The 18,815-nt window shown below is 37.0% G+C and overlaps 4 protein-coding genes across 8 annotated transcripts in view; 2 read left to right on the top strand and 2 right to left on the bottom strand.

Moving 5' to 3' along the window:
• Positions 1–1,923, bottom strand: part of LOC105251709 (rho GTPase-activating protein 100F) — a 56,496-nt gene extending 54,573 nt beyond the window's left edge. For both annotated transcript variants that reach the window (XM_011258690.3, XM_011258691.3), the window contains exon 1: positions 799–1,923. The gene's annotated coding sequence lies outside the window, so the exon portion shown is untranslated. The remainder of the gene's footprint in view (positions 1–798) is intronic.
• Positions 1,924–7,107: 5,184 nt separating this feature from the next.
• LOC105251712 (ATP-binding cassette sub-family F member 2) lies at positions 7,108–11,001 on the top strand. Its single transcript, XM_011258694.3, has 9 exons — positions 7,108–7,306; positions 7,539–7,735; positions 8,483–8,886; positions 8,971–9,134; positions 9,262–9,489; positions 9,563–9,950; positions 10,033–10,224; positions 10,291–10,494; positions 10,558–11,001. Exons 2-9 carry the CDS (start codon positions 7,555–7,557, stop codon positions 10,699–10,701), a joined length of 1,905 nt encoding a protein of 634 aa, XP_011256996.1. The 5' UTR covers positions 7,108–7,306; positions 7,539–7,554; the 3' UTR covers positions 10,702–11,001.
• A 594-nt stretch (positions 11,002–11,595) lies between these two features.
• Positions 11,596–12,937, bottom strand: LOC105251713 (transmembrane protein 98). Of its 2 annotated transcripts, XM_011258696.3 has the most exons (4): positions 12,592–12,935; positions 12,404–12,513; positions 12,015–12,147; positions 11,596–11,942 (listed from the first exon to the last, which is right to left on the bottom strand). In XM_011258696.3, the coding sequence occupies exons 1-4, from the start codon at positions 12,757–12,759 to the stop codon at positions 11,667–11,669; spliced, it is 687 nt and encodes a 228-aa protein (XP_011256998.1). In that variant the 5' UTR covers positions 12,760–12,935; the 3' UTR covers positions 11,596–11,666. The 2 variants fall into 2 exon arrangements, with proteins under 2 accessions (XP_011256998.1, XP_011256997.1); XM_011258695.3 differs by having other exon boundaries at positions 11,596–12,147; positions 12,592–12,937.
• A 32-nt stretch (positions 12,938–12,969) lies between these two features.
• Positions 12,970–17,802, top strand: LOC105251716 (ubiquitin-conjugating enzyme E2 J2). 3 transcript variants are annotated; one of them, XM_020027660.2, is made up of 4 exons: positions 12,970–13,611; positions 13,686–13,920; positions 13,994–14,122; positions 16,799–17,797. In XM_020027660.2, exons 1-4 carry the CDS (start codon positions 13,496–13,498, stop codon positions 17,009–17,011), a joined length of 693 nt encoding a protein of 230 aa, XP_019883219.1. In that variant the 5' UTR covers positions 12,970–13,495; the 3' UTR covers positions 17,012–17,797. The 3 variants fall into 3 exon arrangements, with proteins under 3 accessions (XP_019883219.1, XP_019883220.1, XP_011257000.1); XM_020027661.2 differs by lacking the exons at positions 12,970–13,611; positions 13,686–13,920; positions 13,994–14,122 and adding exons at positions 15,514–16,161; positions 16,244–16,478; positions 16,562–16,690 and having other exon boundaries at positions 16,818–17,802; XM_011258698.3 differs by lacking the exons at positions 12,970–13,611; positions 13,686–13,920; positions 13,994–14,122 and adding exons at positions 15,521–16,161; positions 16,244–16,478; positions 16,562–16,690 and having other exon boundaries at positions 16,799–17,800.
• The last annotated feature ends 1,013 nt before the right edge of the window (positions 17,803–18,815 follow it).

The raw sequence follows: 18,815 nt of genomic DNA, 5'->3' as shown, positions 1-18,815 counted from the left end.
AAATGGGGGACGAGAGCGAGGAATACCTAAAGTGGAAACGGACGGCGAGTCGGACCGATAAGATCGTACGATCATCGTGTCTGTCACCGACGCATATCAACCGATACGCCGCGGCAGCAACACGACGCCGTCGTCGACATAATCATTTACATAACCGACATTCAACTGGTTCTTGAACTTCACTCTTCGATTCCTTTCGCCGTGGCGATCCTCCTACGCTATATCGATCCACGACCACGACGCTGGAAGGAGGGACCGGCGCGTGCAAGAGACGGAGAGACCGACGGCGGTGGACGGAGAGAGGGCGAAAAGTATTACACGCCGTGTGTAATATTTGTTCTCTTTTTTCATTCCGCGCTACGCATCCCGTGACACGCGCTCGTATCGCAGCCTAGGGCGAGGAAAACGTCCCTTTTACGACGAGGAAATGCAAAATGTAGCGAGAAAATGCATCGCCCGCGTATCTGGTATCGGGAGGAACCGGGGGACCCGTTTACCCGTCAAAGGACGTAAAATGCGTAATATCGAGAGAGATGTAACGAACGTTGCCGAATATATATCGGGAAAATGTTAAATTCTTCAATATCGGGAATTGTTGCAACTTCGATAACGCAGCTTTCGTGACGTTTCGTTGACTCTTTTATCCAATAACACGTATTAACGTCCACTTTTACGCAAGGTAAACTGCCAATAGCGAAATCCGTAAAAATAACTCGAGCACTCGGATTTCTCTCCCGAGAACGAGGACTTATCTAAAGCGACGATGGCGTGATCTCCTCGATGAATCCGATAACTAACCCGTCTTTCCTCGAGAGAAACGTCACTTCCAATAACGTTATCACAGATACGATTGCCAGCGAAGGGCTGTTATCGCGGAAAAGAGGTTCCTTAATGCGTTGGGGCGAAAGCGAGGGTACCGGATCCGTTTTGGAGCATCGCCAATCATCCCCCATCGATCGTCGCGACGCACAGAATGTAATATTTGTCGAGTAGACCAAGATTGAATTTCCGTCGAGGCAGGGTAGAGGTACACTCGAAACACAAGCTTCAAAAAGGAATCTTACGAAAGAGGCACCGTCGACGACACTGACGAGACCGCCGATGGCGCGCATGAGCGAGGAACCGAAAGAGGCCGGTATATCGGGCCAGAGATACGTCCGAGGGGAAAATCGAGAGCGACGGCGACTCACCGCGCTCCGCGTCCCGCGAGGAAGAGGCACGTCGACGTCCACGCGGAAGGAGTTTCCGAGCGACACCTGTGCGCGGATCCGACCCGAGGTCGTCGAGGTCGTCGAGGTCGCGGCGGAGGTTGGAAAAGCGAGCGCGAGCCAGTGGCGCGTGGGAAAAACGATGTGCATACGATGCCGGTAGTATATCGGGCAAGGAGAGATAGAGAAAGAGAGGAAGACGGAACGAGAGAGGGAGAGAGAGAGAGAGAGTAGAGCCACCACGAAAATCGTGTGGTGGCGTGCCAGCCGATGGTCCCGGACCAACCCGATCGATATACCCTTTTTTCGAGAGTACCTTCTCTCTCTCTCTCTCGGCCGCTCTCTCGGTTCGCTCTGTCTCTCCTTCGGTCTCGCTCGCCTCAAACTTTGCCTCACCCTCGAGATGAGATGAAGGCGGATGACTGGCCTGTCTCGTCCGTATCGCTCCGACGCGGTGAAACAGCCTGAACGGCAACAGACACGGCGGATAAATCGAGATGTCGGGACGTTTCACGGGCACGTACCTGACGAGAGCGGGAACGCGAAAGAGAGAGAGAGAGAGAGAGGAGAAAGGAGAGAGAGAGGCGGGGGAGAGAGAAAGAGAGCGAGTCTCCTCTCCTTCGCGCTTGGCTCTCTCTTCTCCGACTCTATTTTTCTCCTCGCTCCTTCTCCCTCGGCGGCGAAAGGAGGCAGGAGGAATCTTCCGGTTGCAGCTTTCTCACCTCACCGTATAACGCCACGCGGGAATCAATACGCGCGCCTGCCTCGAGCCTTTTTCTCTCTCTCTCTCTCTCTTTCTCTATGTCTCTCCCTCGCTTATTCCCGCTCTCTCTCTCTCTCTCTCTCTCTCTCTCGCTCGCGCACTAACCACCCTCTGCGCTCGTTCGCCCTCTCTCACCCGCGCGTTCACTTTCTCTCTCTCTGTCGCCCACCCTCGTTGACCGAACCCCTCGTCCACGTCCGCCCCGCTTCGATGCTTGGCTTCCTCTCTCCCTCGCACCCTCCGGAGTATAGTACGCTACTCTGCCGTACGTTGCTGAAGAGAGCGCTTCTCCTCCCCCGCTACCTCGGTGCACTCGGACGGTGCACCGTATCCTCGTCCTTGTCCTTCTCTCTCTTTCCTCGCTTGAAACGGGATTGCTCCTCCTCGTGGAGGGTCGGCGAACGAAGGAGCACCTCGTCGACGACAATGACGGCGATGACACGGGAAGCACGATTACAAACTCGCATGCACGGCGACGACGCGAACGGGAGAAAGAGAGAGAGAAAGACAGGGGGAGAGAGAGAAGGAGAGAGCGCGAGGGGTTTATACACGCGTGGATATATTTCGCGCGGGAATCGCGAGCTGCCCTTACGTCAGAGAGACTCTGCGGACTACCCGCTCGCGGAGTGCAACGCGCCCCGCCGTATAACCACGACTATCGCCGTCGCGCGGACATGTCGAGGGCTGCGACACGCACGCAAGCGCGCAAGCGAGCGATAAAGACGAGGGTGCGAGGAGCAGGGTAGACGACGACGGCGACGACGACGACGACATGGTGTAGGTGCGAAGCGCCGGTCGTTTTTCATCTTTGCCAACCGAACGCCTTCGATCGCCAATTGTGCCGAAAACTATCGATCTCGCATACCCCTGCTTCCAAATTTCGTCGCCGGAGAATTTATTCTTCCCTCGAATCTCCTCTATCTCGATGAATCTCGTAAGATTGCATATCCCGCGATTTATTTCGTATAACGATGAAATCATTGCGATGAAATTCTGCACGCGAGAATAAGAAAAGAATAAACATTGTTTAATGGTAGAATTTTTTGTAGATTTTTGCAATGTTAAAAAAATTGAGGAGTTTTTATCGGAAGGAGAGACGAAGAAAATTGTACCCCGATGCAAATTTGATAAAATTCCCTGTCTGACATATATTTTACGTCCTAACGAAAGGGGTGGAAAGAGCGGAGGGAATTTGACATACGGTAAAGCGATGAAAACTATATTACGTTCACGCAGGGCGATTTAAAATTTTCGTCATTCTCTTCGAGGAACGGCGTTACGGTGCGGCGTCGATTATTGCATACTGATTACAGGAACATCTTAAGAGGTCGCCCACTACTAAGGTTGATGCTTAAAGAAACTTTAAAAGCTGCCGAACAGATTCGATGGAGCGCAGTGTTCAAAGTTTCCATCGAAATTGACGTCTCTTTTCGACTAGCGCTTAAAATTCAAACTTTCACGAGAAGTTGTAACATAAAAGGGTATATTTTCATAAAGAATTGCATGTTTCATTGAGAATTGCATGTTTCATTGAGAATTACAAAAAGCAATACTAGCGATTCGGAAATGTGGACAAAGTTCATAATTTAGATTAATGTGTAAGTCAAAGAAAAAGTTTTTCCCCCTTTTTTCTTCACTCTATATCGAAAAACATTTATAAATATGTTTATGAATTTTATTTAGCGAGAGACGTGCGTTTTATTATTTTATTCCCCCTTTAGCAATATACTGAACAAATTATAAAAGTATCGTAAATATGTATATAATTATAGATTTTTATGTATATATTTCCTTGAAATATTAATATATAGTTCTGAATTTTCTACAGATTTATTCACATTTGGTTAAAAACGAAAGTTGTGCGAGACTCTGTTTCGTCATGGGAATACGAGGAGCTTGGAGAGATCGATGACACTTATTTATGTTTCAGGTACGTCTAGTATATCAATTTCACAGCAAAATATTACGAAACTTGAGTATTTGAAACCCGTTACCCGAATAGATATGCTAATCGAGCCATGAATTGTATGCAAAACATATCTGATGAATATTATACTGCGTATGATTACTTTCTCATCCTGCGATTAATACGGAAAAACGATACATTTTTTTATAATAGTTATATACGATAGTTTATTATTTAACAAAAAATAATTATACGACAGTTTATTATTTGAATAGAAAATATATTCCGAGATTGTTATAATTAATCGCTTAAAACATTTAATTTAAATCTTCGGTATTATTTCGCACTGACATCGTATCCGAGATAATCATAAAATGATTTCAATGATACTTTAATATGTGTTTTATATATATATATATATATATATATATATATACATATATATATATATATATATATATATGTAGAGAGAGAGAGAGAGAGAGAGAGAGTGAGAGAGAGAGAGAGAGAGAGCAATATAACATTGAGCGAATAATAGGCTTATATTTGCGAGATTATTAAACCGTTTATTTGACGAAATTGTTTGTGTTTTCGCGGCTCATTACATTTGCCAAATTATTTATCATCGATTAATAAGCTAAAAGAATTAATCACTTTAAAATTTTGTTTTATAAAAGTAATTTACAGCAAAAAAAAATAAATAATTAATCCAGATCTTTAATTAATTGATAGATTGTTTTTCTAACTATTTTTTTTACATTCTTTGTATCACTGCATAAACGTGTATTTCTCTTTATAACGTTGTAGAAAAAAAAACTCTATTTTTGGAAAATCTCTTATTTATAGTACACATTATACATTCAAGGAGTTAAGTAATCCCTCTTAAAATGATCGACAAATCTCGAGAGATTTGGATTTAAATCAGTTTTAATCCCCTCCTTTGTCATTGCCGACAATCCTAAATGCCCTACTTCCGGTTCGGCTATTCCAGTCTGGGATCGATTGGGGCGATCACCTCGTGTCAAAAACACTCGACATGGAAGACGTCACGTTGACTCTTGGCCGAGGAAGTACGAGTCCGATTGTCAGCTCATAAATTTTAGAACGAAACGTAGCGGTCGATGGATTAAATTTTCGATCACAATCGACGATGGATTAAACCCATCGAACTCTCGCAACACATCAATCATGTTGTGAAAACAGCAAAAATAGGAGACGAGATTGCGAGTTTTTATCTATCAATGGCGATTAATCGAATGCAGCAATTCTATTAAATAATTACGTTACATCATATAGTATATCGAAAATTATATTATTATTTATGAGAATTATTATTAATATATATGAGAATAATATTATTTGACAATTAGGCACGTAAATATTTTTTTTTGTTAGATATTGCTATTTTACAAAATAATTTCAAATTTACCACTTTGATTATTTTCATGGCTTTGATTTTTAATGAAAAATAAAATGCGCGTTTTAAATCCGTTTAAAGACGATTATATTTACGAATTATTCACATATTAACTGAAAAAAGTTGAACTCAACTCTAATGTACGGTGTTGCGATTGGGTGACATTTGAATGAATGGCGGGCAGCATTCACACCTTTTTCAACCCCTTTCTTCCACTCGCGACCTCGTCCACTTTGAAACCCCCGATGTACACTAAAGGTTACGGTAGTTGACACGCGAGCGTTGCCACGTGCACATGAATATGATATACACCCACCCATCTACGCATGAAATGCACAGGCGCAATAATGTATCAAAGATTTCTTTGGAAATCTGTGAAAGCCAAGAGACGTTCTTACATAATTTTGCGAATATTTTCATCGAAAGGGGATGAAAAAATTATCCGCAACTAAATTAAATTACATGTTCTAGATATCTTATTTATTTATTTTTCTATTTAATTATATGGATGTGTAATCAGCGTTACTGATGCGACAAAGTACATAATGATTCCTCGTGTTTGCAATTTTTCCGTCGCATTTTTATTCAAACGGCCAGATTACAATGACATCGCGAACTTCAAGATCTGCCCGCGACGCGCAGTGAAACGGATACGTCACTGGCCGGCCGCGTACGCATACGTCGATCTGGACGTGCGGCTTACATACAAACGCCGATACGCTCGCTCTCCCCCTTTCCCCGTCTCATCCCCCTCCTTCTCCCCCATCAACACGTACTACGGGAATACTACGTTCTGTGATGCGGGGCAATTAAGCCCGAACCACCCCCACTCGCGGCCCTTCCACCACCAGCGACCACACAGACTTCGGACCTGCTACGGGGGCGCAAGTCCGTGTCTTCTTTTACCACCCCCTACCGTTTATCCATTCGTTCATTCATCAGAAAGAACATACCTTGACCGGTTTCGCAGCTTCAAATCAGGGGAATCCAGAATCGCTCGCTAAACCAAAAAAAAAAAATCTGAAACGCATCACGTTACGTGTGATGTGAAATTAAAATTTACGGTGCTCATGAATGAACTTGCAGTCTGTAACATAATCAGAAATAATAATAATAGAAGGAAAATAATAATATTATAATAGACAGCAAAATTATAAAAGGAAAAAATAGGAACATAATAATAATAAATTTAATTTAAATTTAAATTTAAAAGTAATAAAATTTAAATTTAATTTACTAAATAGGTGTACTTTAGTATTTATATTAAATTGCAATAAATTACAACAATTTTAAATTGCAATAAAAATTGTAAGAAAAACAATGTTAATTTCCACGTTTTTGGAAGTATTTAGAAGCAAAATTTAACAATAGATGCTAGATACATATTAAATATGTAAAGACATTTTAACTTAATATTCTCTTCTAATTTCATAAAATTTATTATATAATATTTTTTTCACGTAGAGATATGCAAAATATCTTCCTGTTTCTTTCTTTCGTGTAATTATATTTTCTTCTGTTATCGTTTCCATACTCATTTTGATAAAACGCTTTCTAGTTATAATAATTGCTAAAAGATGACTAAAATGTATAATAAATTTTTGTTACATTACCATATTTAATACATACATGATATGCTGGATCTTTAATTAATTACTATCTAGCAAAGGGGCGAAGCAGATCTCGGATCCGTTCGTTGGCAAACGATACACGTGGCGCCATCTGTGCTGACGTGGCAAACTCTGACGTCCAACGTGTGGCGCCATCTGTGCGTCGACGCAGGATGCACGATGTCGCTTTGACGGTTTGCCTCCATCATTCGATGCACGTGTGTTCGCCTGTCGCGCGACACGTCTGACTTTTGGCGCACAATTAGGCAACATTCGGGGGTGTTTCGCGCGATCAGAATCGCCGAGGAAAATCGTAGGCGTGATCATTTTCGAGGCGTTTCGTTTTCACGAGCGTTCGCGACGGATTTACGGGCGATATCGGGTCTCCTTTGTCCATTGCAGGTGAGTTTTTCAAGCCCTCTCGTAACGGCTCGCCGCTCGAGCCCTGTCGTGACCGTTTACGGCAACGCCGAATATTTTCGCGTCCGTCTGCGGTGTGTGTGTTTCCTTTCGACACGTGCCCCGGAAAATGCGCCTAACCTACGTCTTACGTAACGCGACGAAAAAACGCCGCGACCGCCGATCCACAGCTGTCCCACCGAGTTTTTTCGCTCTTAACGAACTAAAATTGCAGGTGAAAGAGGGAGGCAATGCCGTCCGACGCGAAGAAGAAACAGCAGCAGAAGAAGAAGGAGGCCGCGAAGGCGAGGCAGTCCGGAAAGAAACCGCCGCAGAGCAATCAGACGAAAACCACCGACGATAGCAAGGAACAGAGCCCGTCGTTGGGAGATTTGCAGAATGGAACCAACGGCACGGCTATCAGCACCGAAGGTACATGAGGAATTAAATAATGTTTTTTTTCTCCTTTTTTTTTAGATAATTTCAATGTGATTTCATGATCTCCTGATCTCGTGCTTCATTTTTTAGTTATTTTTGAATAATTTTTTAAATATTATTAATACAATGAGGAAAATTTAATTTGAGAAATTAAACTATTTTAATGTGTTATTTGTAAATATTCTTGTAAAGATATATAGTCTTGCTTTTGTAAATATTTACAAAATTTATATTTAATCGGACGCTTATAAGTTATAGGCTGCGATCAAGACTGCACTATGAATGCTCCGAAATGTCATTCTATCTTTATTCTCGTGGAATGTAGAACAAAGATAGAATGATGTTTCAAAGCATCCAGAGCATCTTTCCGATCGCAGCCATAATCAAGAATAATTTTGATGCCTTTGGTTTGAAACTTATTCAAAATTCTGTTATACATATAGCAAGATGAATAAATTTGAAATAATTTATGAAGGATAATTCAATTTTTAAAAGTTGCATATATTTTAATATGATTTTACCTTGATATTTAATATTTATAATTATTTTATATTATTTATATTATTTGTTATGATACACTTTATTATATTATTTCAAACTTATAGTTGATTTCTTTATATAAAACTACTATATGGCTCTAAATAACTCTAAAATAGTTATCTTTAAAATTATTTGCAATTACCTACACTTATTTCATCAAATATTTATTTTGTATAACATGTTTGCATAACACGTTTGCAGAGGCATTATGTTTGAAATTGGAGGCAGATGCCAGACTCAATGCAGAAGCACGTTCGTGTACTGGATCATTGGCTTCGCATCCACGTAGCCGAGATATAAAGATATCTAATTTTTCTATTACTTTCCATGGCTGTGAACTGCTGCAAGACACCATGTTGGAATTGAATTGCGGCAGACGTTATGGTTTATTAGGTCTAAATGGTTCTGGAAAGTCTACATTGTTAGCAGTACTAGGAAACCGAGAAGTTCCTATTCCTCAGCAAATAGATATTTTTCATTTGACTAGAGAAATGCCTGCGAGCAATAAAACTGCTCTGGAGTGTGTGATGGAGGTTGATGAAGAGCGTATACGATTAGAAAAGCTTGCCGAAGAGTTAATAGATTGCGACGAAGAAGATGCTCAGGTTTGTTACCAATTTTTTACATTGATGTTTACCACAATTGAAACTTTTATAAAAAATTCCTTTTTTTTTTTACACAAAATATAGGAACAACTCATGGATGTATATGAGAGATTAGAGGATATGGCTGCCGACACGGCGGAAGCTCGTGCTGCCCATATTTTACATGGTTTGGGTTTTACTGCGAAAATGCAAAAAACGCCTACCAAAGATTTCTCAGGAGGTTGGAGAATGCGTATAGCTCTTGCTAGGTATATAAAAAAACTATATACATATATATAATATCAGTTACATATATATATAATGTGAAAACATCAGTTATATATATATGCAGTACATTATCAGATATAGAGAAATATTTTGACATTTCTTTTACAGAGCGCTTTATGTAAAACCGCATCTCTTGTTACTCGACGAACCAACCAATCATCTTGATCTGGATGCTTGTGTATGGCTGGAGGAAGAACTTAAAACTTATAAACGAATTCTGGTTATAATCTCTCATTCTCAAGATTTCCTCAATGGAATTTGCACCAATATTATTCATGTGAATAAAAAGCAATTAAAATATTACACTGGTAATTATGAGGCATTTGTTAAAACAAGGTAAGCTACAAGAAAATTCTCCTATATCTTATGAGGTCACTGATTTTTTAATTACATTAATATTTTCCTTTAGAATGGAATTACTTGAAAATCAAGCAAAGCAATATAACTGGGAACAAGATCAGATTGCGCATATGAAAAACTATATTGCACGGTTTGGTCATGGTTCTGCAAAATTAGCCCGACAAGCCCAATCGAAAGAAAAGACTCTAGCAAAAATGGTGGCTCAAGGTCTGACGGAGAAAGTTATCAATGATAAAGTGTTAAACTTTTACTTTCCTTCGTGTGGAACTATTCCGCCGCCGGTTATTATGGTTCAGAATGTCAGTTTCCGTTACAACGAGGATGCGCCTTGGATTTACAAAAATTTAGAATTTGGAATCGATTTGGATACTAGACTCGCATTGGTTGGACCAAACGGAGCAGGAAAAAGTACTCTGTTGAAGTTGTTGTACGGCGATGTATGTACCAAATGCACATTCTGTTTATTAATACTTTGACACTCGATACTTTTTTTCTTGACAAAATAATGTCACGTTACAGTTAGTGCCAACAAGCGGAATGATTCGTAAAAACAGTCATCTCCGAATTGGCAGATATCACCAACATTTGCATGAATTGTTAGACTTGGATGTGTCACCTCTTGATTACATGATGAAGGCTTTCCCCGAAGTCAAAGAACGCGAAGAGATGAGAAAAATTATTGGTCGCTATGGTCTCACCGGACGTCAACAGGTACATCAAAATTTATTAAAATGCTTTATGAAGAGCATTTTCGAACATATATTTTATTTCTTTCAGATTTGTCCTATTCGCCAACTGTCCGACGGTCAACGTTGTCGAGTCGTATTCGCCTGGTTGGCTTGGCAAGTACCTCATCTATTGCTACTCGATGAGCCTACTAATCACTTGGACATGGAAACAATCGATGCGCTTGCTGACGCTATTAACGACTTTGACGGCGGCATGGTCCTCGTCTCACATGACTTCAGATTGATTAATCAAGTATGTATACTTTTTTATAACTTTATTTTAATTCGATGTATATTTTCTATGCTCGATGTGTAGGTTGCTGAAGAAATTTGGGTGTGTGAAAATGGCACAGTTACAAAATGGAGTGGCAATATTTTGGATTACAAAGAACACCTCAAAGACAAAGTCCTATCAGATAATCAAAAGAGACAAAAGGACTTGGCGAATCGGGGCAAATAATAGGAGATTGCACGATTTGTCATATTTCTCTCTTTTTCCAATGCACTACGCCTCTATTTATAGAAATTTTTTTGGAGAATCGTAATATATCACTGAGTATACGCTAATGTTCCAGTGATAATCTGTCGAATCACTTAGTTAATTTATTATTAAGTATTAAGTCGAAATTGTAGGTTCTCCATTTGACAACCCACAAACGGATGTGGTACATTATTCGCGACATACTAGAAATCTAGAAATCGAAAATCTCCATGTATATTGCAAATTAAATCTAAATAAATTACTGGCTGATTAACGTAATAAATATTATATCGTTAAAACAATAATTGAAAGTAGAAAAAAAGGGCGAAAGAAACCAATGATTTCTCTTATGGTTAAATTCTTTATTAAAAATTTCTATCAGTCTATAAAATAATTTGATTCTCTTCAAGAATATAAAATATCATGTAACATGTACAAACATATGCAGATATGATCAATTATATAGTCCTAAAATACATTTTTCTGTGTATACATATATAAATACTATAATAATATAATATATGGAAGACATACTCTTTGTTTCCACATATATTTCTGTGTATTGCAAAATATCGATTCTTAGTGAATCGCGATTTTAACGATATTAAAATATATTCTTTATGCGATACTTTCGATAAAGCATTGATGAATTTTCATCAGTAAACATGAACTTTTGTTCATTTTGAATTTTGTACCTTGAGGTCAACAATGATCTATATTTATGTATTTGTCGCCTAAAAAGTTTCTATATTCCTTTAATGTATACGCTATATTTGTGACTCTAGCAATTGAAATATGTATAACTTTCATTGCCGCATAACGACGGCAATAAACCCAAAGCCAAGGAAAGATAAAAATAGATATCTAAAAAAGAGATAGAAAACTGGAAATAACAAATACTATAAAAGAGAGAGATTCGGTCCGACTATGAAGAAGATGTACGTTCAAACTGGCGTGGATGCTGGAATGGAGCAGGCAACTTCCTGAGCTAATGCCGCATTTCTCAAGACTAACAGATGTGTGTCCATGTCGTTCAAGGCTTGATCGATGAATGCCAATTTCCTAGCTTGACTCTTTGGCACGCCATGCTTGGTTACTAACGCTAAGTGAGTCACAGCCAATACCAGAGCTGCCACTCTGGCCTCTAATAACCTGGCATCTAATGGTGGATACAGACTGCGAACAACATCGTCCACGCGAGGCGGTATACGTCGGGCAACCTGACCAAGAATAAATTGCAATAATTTGGGTAAAAATGACATAGAAAAATAACACACAATGCTTGCACATACATCTACTATTTCCAATGGGACAGTGTTGCTATTAACAGTTCCAGCAATAGTAGTGAGACTGGCTGCAAGAGCATGACAAGATCGAAGCACTGCTATGCAAGGTGGAGCCAAGCCAGTAGCATCATCTACCCATCTAAAGTGCAACAATATTATCTTCTAATAAACTATGTGTAATATTTAAATTTTTACAAATTAATCAATACAATAAGAAAATAAGAAATGTAAACAATCTAACTTGATAAATTTTATAGCTTAAATTAGCTTAATTTTATTAAGATGTCAGAAACCTAATACACAAACTTGAATAAAAATAAGCTAATTAAATATAATGTTATCTATCGATCATACTATTGTAATATGATATTTCTTCATTGTTTATAACTTTGTACCTTTCAGCACCTGCCAGCCACTCTTCGTTCTCCCATACATCCAAACCTAAACCAGTGATGTTCTCTCCTTCAAGCAGATCGGAACTTAACTCTGCAGAGTCCTTTTGATTCTAAAAATGAATAAAATTATTGCAATATACTTCTCTCTAAAACAGTTTAGCAATATATGATTCAGTCATCAAACTCACATAGTAGCAACGTTGCCTGCGACAAATAACCAACAGTACCAGGAGTGCGCCAAGAAAGACTGCAGCTAGTGCACCCAGCGCAATTGCAACCACCGTCTCCATACCAGTGGCAGTGACCGGTGGTACAGCATTGCTTATGGATATCGACGAACTCATAGTATTCGACATGAGTATATAGTAGTGATAATGAATCGAGGTGTCAATGAAAAAGTTACCCAAAACAGAAAACAACAACGTCAACCATTGAAGTTACATTGACATTTGAGAAATGTCAACAATCACAGAATTTGTCGTGCGATCCATTCTGGTGATGACGGTGGGAGGCGGAGACTGTCACGGAACTTAAGCCCCGTTCATCGAGAACAGCTGACAGCAGCTCGTGATTGGCCGTGCGTTACGTAAGAACGACTTGGCATCAACAGATGATCAAAGCATTACATTGGAGTAGTTGGATGTTGGACCAATCAGGCAGACTTCATCGAGACATGCTTTTTACGTTCCCGCGCGACAGCTTGCCGCTGACAAATTTCGCCCTGTTTCGCCTCATCGACGATTACGTTCCATCGAGGCGCATCATCCGTTTCGTTATTTCGTCGTTCGTGTCACCTCCAAGTCAAACGGCTACGAATCGTGACTTGGATTGACTGCAATCTCCGATCGCATGTTTATCCACGTCGCATATCCCGATATAACCTATATCACTCTGCAACGTTTATCTCGAATCCAACGTCAACCTCGTATCCGTCGAAACGTTTCCATGACTGTCGTTAATTTCGCAGCGGATAAACCTCGGAGAGATTGTCGCAGCTGATACACTGATCAAAGAATATATACTAGGACGAGTGTGTGTGTAAGAAACTGGGCATTGTCTGTTTGGAGATAACACTGGGCTGTCCTATACAAGATGAGTAAAGAAAACAACAGTGCGATGCTGAGATTGAAACAAGATTATCTGCATCTTAAGATGGATCCAGTACCATATGTTCTTGCGGAACCAGTGCCTGCCAATTTTTTAGAGTGGTAAGAGATACTTGGTTAAAAGAAAAACATAATTTTTATCATGAGTAACTTAATATAAATTCCATTGGTTTCAGGCATTATGTAGTTAAGGGACCAGAAAGCACTCCATACGAAGGTGGATATTATCATGGGAAAATAATATTTCCAGAAGAGTTTCCATTTAAACCGCCTAGCATTTATATGTCCACACCAAACGGCCGATTTTGTATCAATGCAAGACTGTGCTTGTCTATTTCTGATTATCATCCTGAAACGTGGAATCCAGCGTGGAATGTATCTACTATTCTCACTGGCTTACTTAGTTTTATGGTATAAATTTCTTTCCACATTAAGAATTTAAAAGATATAACTTATATCAAATAAAGATTTTGTATAATTTCAGATTGAAAAAACTCCTACACTTGGTAGCATAAATACAACAGATAATGAAAAGAAACGGCTAGCTATGCAGAGTTTAGAATACAATCTCAAAGACAAGACGTTTTGTGAGCTTTTTCCAGAAACTGTTGAGGTATTACTTTATCATGGAATAAACAGTACTTTAACATTTTACTTTATTACTTTAGTTACTGTATAGAATAAACACAGAATATATAATTGAGAATTTGTTTTTATAAATTATGGTGCATTATTTATTTATTATTTATTATTATTATTCATTCAAATGTTATAGGCAATCAAAATTGAATTGGAACGTCGAAAAGGAAAGAGACCTGATGAGTCAAGATGAATGAAGTTACTTTTCATATTTTGCCAGACATCGATTCTCATTCTGTTCTGTTCTCTTCTAAAAGATTACAAACAGATTACATCTTTTATTATTAATTGTAGACATAAAGTAAGTTATTGCCATTATCATACACATTTTTATACATCAATGCTGCTTAATCAGCACTAAAATTATAAAACGTTTGACAGTTACCTATAACAAACATATGTAGATAAAACATCTATTGATTATATCTAATCATTTGTATGTTACAATATTTTAAAATATTGTACGTCCAATTTATTTGATATACAATTTTTAAGTATATGACACAAGAGTATCTGTCTTCAACATGAAAGAATAATGAAGATGTCAATGAAGCTATATATGCCAGTAGTGAAAAAATAATTATTTGCAACATTTATATTTAATTTAAGTAGTATCTTTTTATAATTAGCAATTAGTTAAATATCAAGAATATTAAGTAAATCAATACATCTGTGCAATTAAACAATGACTGGAAACCTATTTCCACATTTTTTAAAACTTCTAGAACTATTTAATTTCTTGATAATTAAATTTGCCTACATTTATCTTTTCAAAAATATATAATTGGATTATATTTAATCATTAAAATATTTTGAAAAGAGATTTGATTAGAGATTCAAAGGACTAATCTTTTTTTAAATATTTAGTAGTTTAATAATTAATAATTGGTAAGCTTTTTTACATTATATATACAAAAACATATTATAAAAATGAAATAAAAATAATATCGATATTTATATCATACTTCTTTTTCAAGCATAAAATACGTGAACAAAAAAATATTTTACTGAAATACAATAACTGTGATATATTTGTTAATGTGAATAGTTGATTTTTATTATTTTACATATACAAGGAAAGATTAGATTAGAAATGACAAATTATACAATTAGAAATTTTATTATAGATCTACAATTTATTATTTATTAAATTAAATTATAGTTTGATCCAAGTATCCTATATGTGATGTGTCACATTGCATAAACATTAGTGTTTAAAGGCCCAAAAATATCATCCCTCCTTTTTAATTGCGCTCCCTCTCTGTATTTACTAATAATTTTTCTTTCTGTCGAAAAAAGCACAAAGGTAATTTATTGTGATTTATTGCAAAGTGATTTTTGATTGAAAAATTTATTTGAAATATTAGAGATTTTCCCGCCAGCGTAGCAATGCCTGCGCGCAAGCGGACGAATTCATTGAATTCCGGTGAACTCGTCATATGTTTTCCATCATCGCGCGACAGCTCGCAGCTGTCAAATTCCGTGAATTACCAATGATGATTGTATGATTCCACCGAGATATATTTCTCGTTCAACATCTTCCACTCCGAAGATCACCTTGATGCATATTTATCCTCGTCATCGCAACGTAACCTATTTCACATTTCGCAAAATTTCGGACTCTTGACTTTATCGTCAACTTCGTGAAACTCTGCCAAGAGATCGTCCTAGATGCCACGTGAAGTTTGCGATGCGCAAACATTTCACGATTCAACGGTGCTGAGACAGCGAAAAAGTTAAGTTGCTAAAATATATACCGTCAGATTTGTAAATATTGCGAAACTGATTAAGCGCGAGCTGTGAAGAATTTTGATAAACTGGGCGAATATATCGCGACGAGTGTAGGAAACTGGCGGATAACGTCTTTTCGGAGGTAACATCGAGCTGTATGGTAAGGATGAACAGAAAAACCAACAGTGCAACGGCTAGATTGAAACAGGATTATTTGCGACTCAAAAAGGATCCAGTACCGTACGTCCTTGCAGAACCCGTGCCTTCGAATATATTAGAGTGGCAAGTGTCTTATTGTTATCCTATTTGTGAATTAACTGTTGGTTTCGAGACAGAGTGATTAATACACAACTACTTGTTTTAGGCACTATGTGGTTGTAGGACCAGAAAAAACTCCATACGAAGGTGGATTCTATCACGGAAAGCTTATATTTCCAGGCGAGTTTCCATTCCAACCACCTAGTATTTATATGACTACTCCAAATGGTCGATTTAAAGTCAATACAAGATTATGTCTATCAATTTCTGACTTCCATCCCGATACGTGGAATCCAGCATGGAGTGTATCTACTATCCTTACAGGCTTGCTTAGTTTTATGGTAAGTATCTAGGAATCTAAAAATAATGTGAAGAATATTATTAAAAAGTGATTCTTTTTTGTTTAATAATATTATATTTACAGATTGAGAAAAGTCCCACACTTGGTAGCATTAATACAACAGATTATGAAAAGAGGCAGCTAGCTGCGCAGAGTTTAGAATATAATCTAAGGGACAAGATGTTTTGTGAGCTTTTTCCAGAAACTGTTGAGGTATTTTATTGTATATTGTAAACTATGTATATAGACTATTACGTCAACATTATTACTGAAATTGAAATATTCAAACCTAATATGAGATTGCGTGTGATAATATAACAGGCGATTAAAACTGAACTAGAACGTCGAAGAGAGCTCGAGAAACAAGCGAGGCATCAATCCACTGCATCCGAGGTCTCTTCCTTGATACGAGATCAATTACAGAGAGAGCAGAGTCCATTACATAGCGCACTGGCCAATCTCGTCGTTATCATCGGTTTTGCAGCATTTGCATACACAGTGAAATATGTGCTAAGGAGCATAGCTATGGAATAAATCAGAATTTAAATTTCAAGTCACAACGAGCACAAAATGAGAGCCATGATAAGCGTACATTTTAAAATGTGACAAACATAAGAAGAAGATATTAGGCTCCCATATTTGCCTGATAATCTACCTTTTGAACCTGTGCATTGGATTTTGCACGGTTTGGAAAACTTTTGCCAGTGAAACCTCTGAATAGTTTGATAGATTTTTATATCAAAGTTGATTGTAAGATATAAACTGTATTATAACCGCGAATTCTATTTGGCTATTCATCAATGAGGTAATTTGTAATTTCTCTTAATTTAATTGAGAGAAATGTATAACAAAGATGACACAATTTAATCATAATGGCTTCCCACCTTTTTTATATCAGATTTGCACTCTTCTAGCAATATAATTAGAGGAACTAAATTTCTTTGCTGCAATATCCTTGCTTTCATTGAATTTTCTACATTTTCAAGATTAATTAGAGTCAAAGTATATCCAGAGAGAGATATGCATTTTATGCAATACATCTGCCTAGCCCTATTACAGAGAATCTCGTGGATAGAAATGCACAAATTTATTGCACTCTACAATGTGCCAATAAGAGTAAGTTTAAAAATGTAATTAAATTAGATTATGCTTGTAACTTGACTTATTCCATTGGTTAAAAACAAGTCTATTTTGTAAATAGATATTATAAGAACAAAAAACCGCGTCATAGAAATAGTTTCAATACTAATAGCAAATTCGAATGTACATATTAGTGCACATTGCTGCATATTAAAGATTATCGTATATACATTTACAATAGTATAATTAAAATAATAAAAATTAATACTATATATAAATTATTACATATCGTTCAATAAGACAAATAACGATAATATCTCGAAAAATTAATTTTATTTATTTTAGTTATGCTATAAGTGTAAATTTGTATACAACAGCCTTTGAGTGTTGAGCAGTGCGCACTAATGCATCCATCTAAATTTGGTATAACACAAAGATCAATTTATTGAACAACTTGTTGCATTATCATATCTTGACTTTCTTTTAAAAAAATTTTTTTGATTAACCTTTTCGCTATGAATAGTATGTATATGTATACATATATATATATATATATATACCTTTTAAAAACAAAAATATATTTATGGAAAACATATATCTGTACTATAATCAATTTATTACATTTATTTTTGCACAACACTGAAATATTTAAAACATTTGATTGTGAAACAATTTAATATTCAATAATATGTATCTTTACATCTATACATATGATACACACTAATGTGACAAGTTTTTTTTTTTAATATTACAAGCAAATTTTAGAACAATTTATTATTCCAAAATGTTTGATTCGATGCGTCAATTTTTTTTTAATTAACTTAATTACTAATGTTGTTAATGCTGTTTGCATCGCAAATAATAGAACATTTCATAAGCTACTAATATAGAATAGTAATTTTTTCGTAGCATACGTAGCAAGTGTTTTTTAAATGTGCTATAGCGAAAGGGTTAATATATTTCTCCTTTATATATTATTTAAATAGCTCATAGGATTGTTTTTTTTTTCTTTTCTTTTTTGCATATAAATTTCTTCCATTTAAATGTTTCAATGTTTTCTTCCTTAATTGACAAAATGTTTACAATGTATGCAGAAAAGTTTATGCTCTTCCACAATTATTATTTAAATGATATTGAGAACGAAGGAACAGAATTTTCTGTATATTTAACTTTTGGATAAATATTCAATTATAATTTAATTGTATTGAAAGTAAAACTATAACTCATTTTTGTATATTTATCGATGACTCATTTCTAC

Source organism: Camponotus floridanus, unplaced genomic scaffold (assembly GCF_003227725.1).
Source record: "Camponotus floridanus strain SB8 unplaced genomic scaffold, Cflo_v7.5 scaffold7, whole genome shotgun sequence".
Lineage (NCBI taxonomy): Eukaryota > Metazoa > Arthropoda > Insecta > Hymenoptera > Formicidae > Camponotus > Camponotus floridanus.
Note: the sequence above shows the minus strand (reverse complement) of the source record. Positions and strands in the feature narration are given on the sequence as shown.

Coding starts and splice junctions, on each gene's coding strand:
- LOC105251716 (XM_011258698.3), top strand. CDS start 16,037: ATGGTAAGGATGAACAGAAAAACCAACAGTGCAACGGCTAGATTGAAA. Junction 16,479..16,561: donor CAGGCTTGCTTAGTTTTATG/GTAAGTATCTAG, acceptor TTATATTTACAG/ATTGAGAAAAGTCCCACACT. Junction 16,691..16,798: donor TTTTTCCAGAAACTGTTGAG/GTATTTTATTGT, acceptor ATAATATAACAG/GCGATTAAAACTGAACTAGA.
- LOC105251713 (XM_011258695.3), bottom strand. CDS start 12,759: ATGTCGAATACTATGAGTTCGTCGATATCCATAAGCAATGCTGTACCA. Junction 12,514..12,591: donor GCAGGCAACGTTGCTACTAT/GTGAGTTTGATG, acceptor ATTCATTTTTAG/AATCAAAAGGACTCTGCAGA. Junction 12,148..12,403: donor TGGCTGGCAGGTGCTGAAAG/GTACAAAGTTAT, acceptor GTTGCACTTTAG/ATGGGTAGATGATGCTACTG.
- LOC105251712 (XM_011258694.3), top strand. CDS start 7,555: ATGCCGTCCGACGCGAAGAAGAAACAGCAGCAGAAGAAGAAGGAGGCC. Junction 9,951..10,032: donor TGAAGTTGTTGTACGGCGAT/GTATGTACCAAA, acceptor GTCACGTTACAG/TTAGTGCCAACAAGCGGAAT. Junction 10,225..10,290: donor GTCTCACCGGACGTCAACAG/GTACATCAAAAT, acceptor TATTTCTTTCAG/ATTTGTCCTATTCGCCAACT.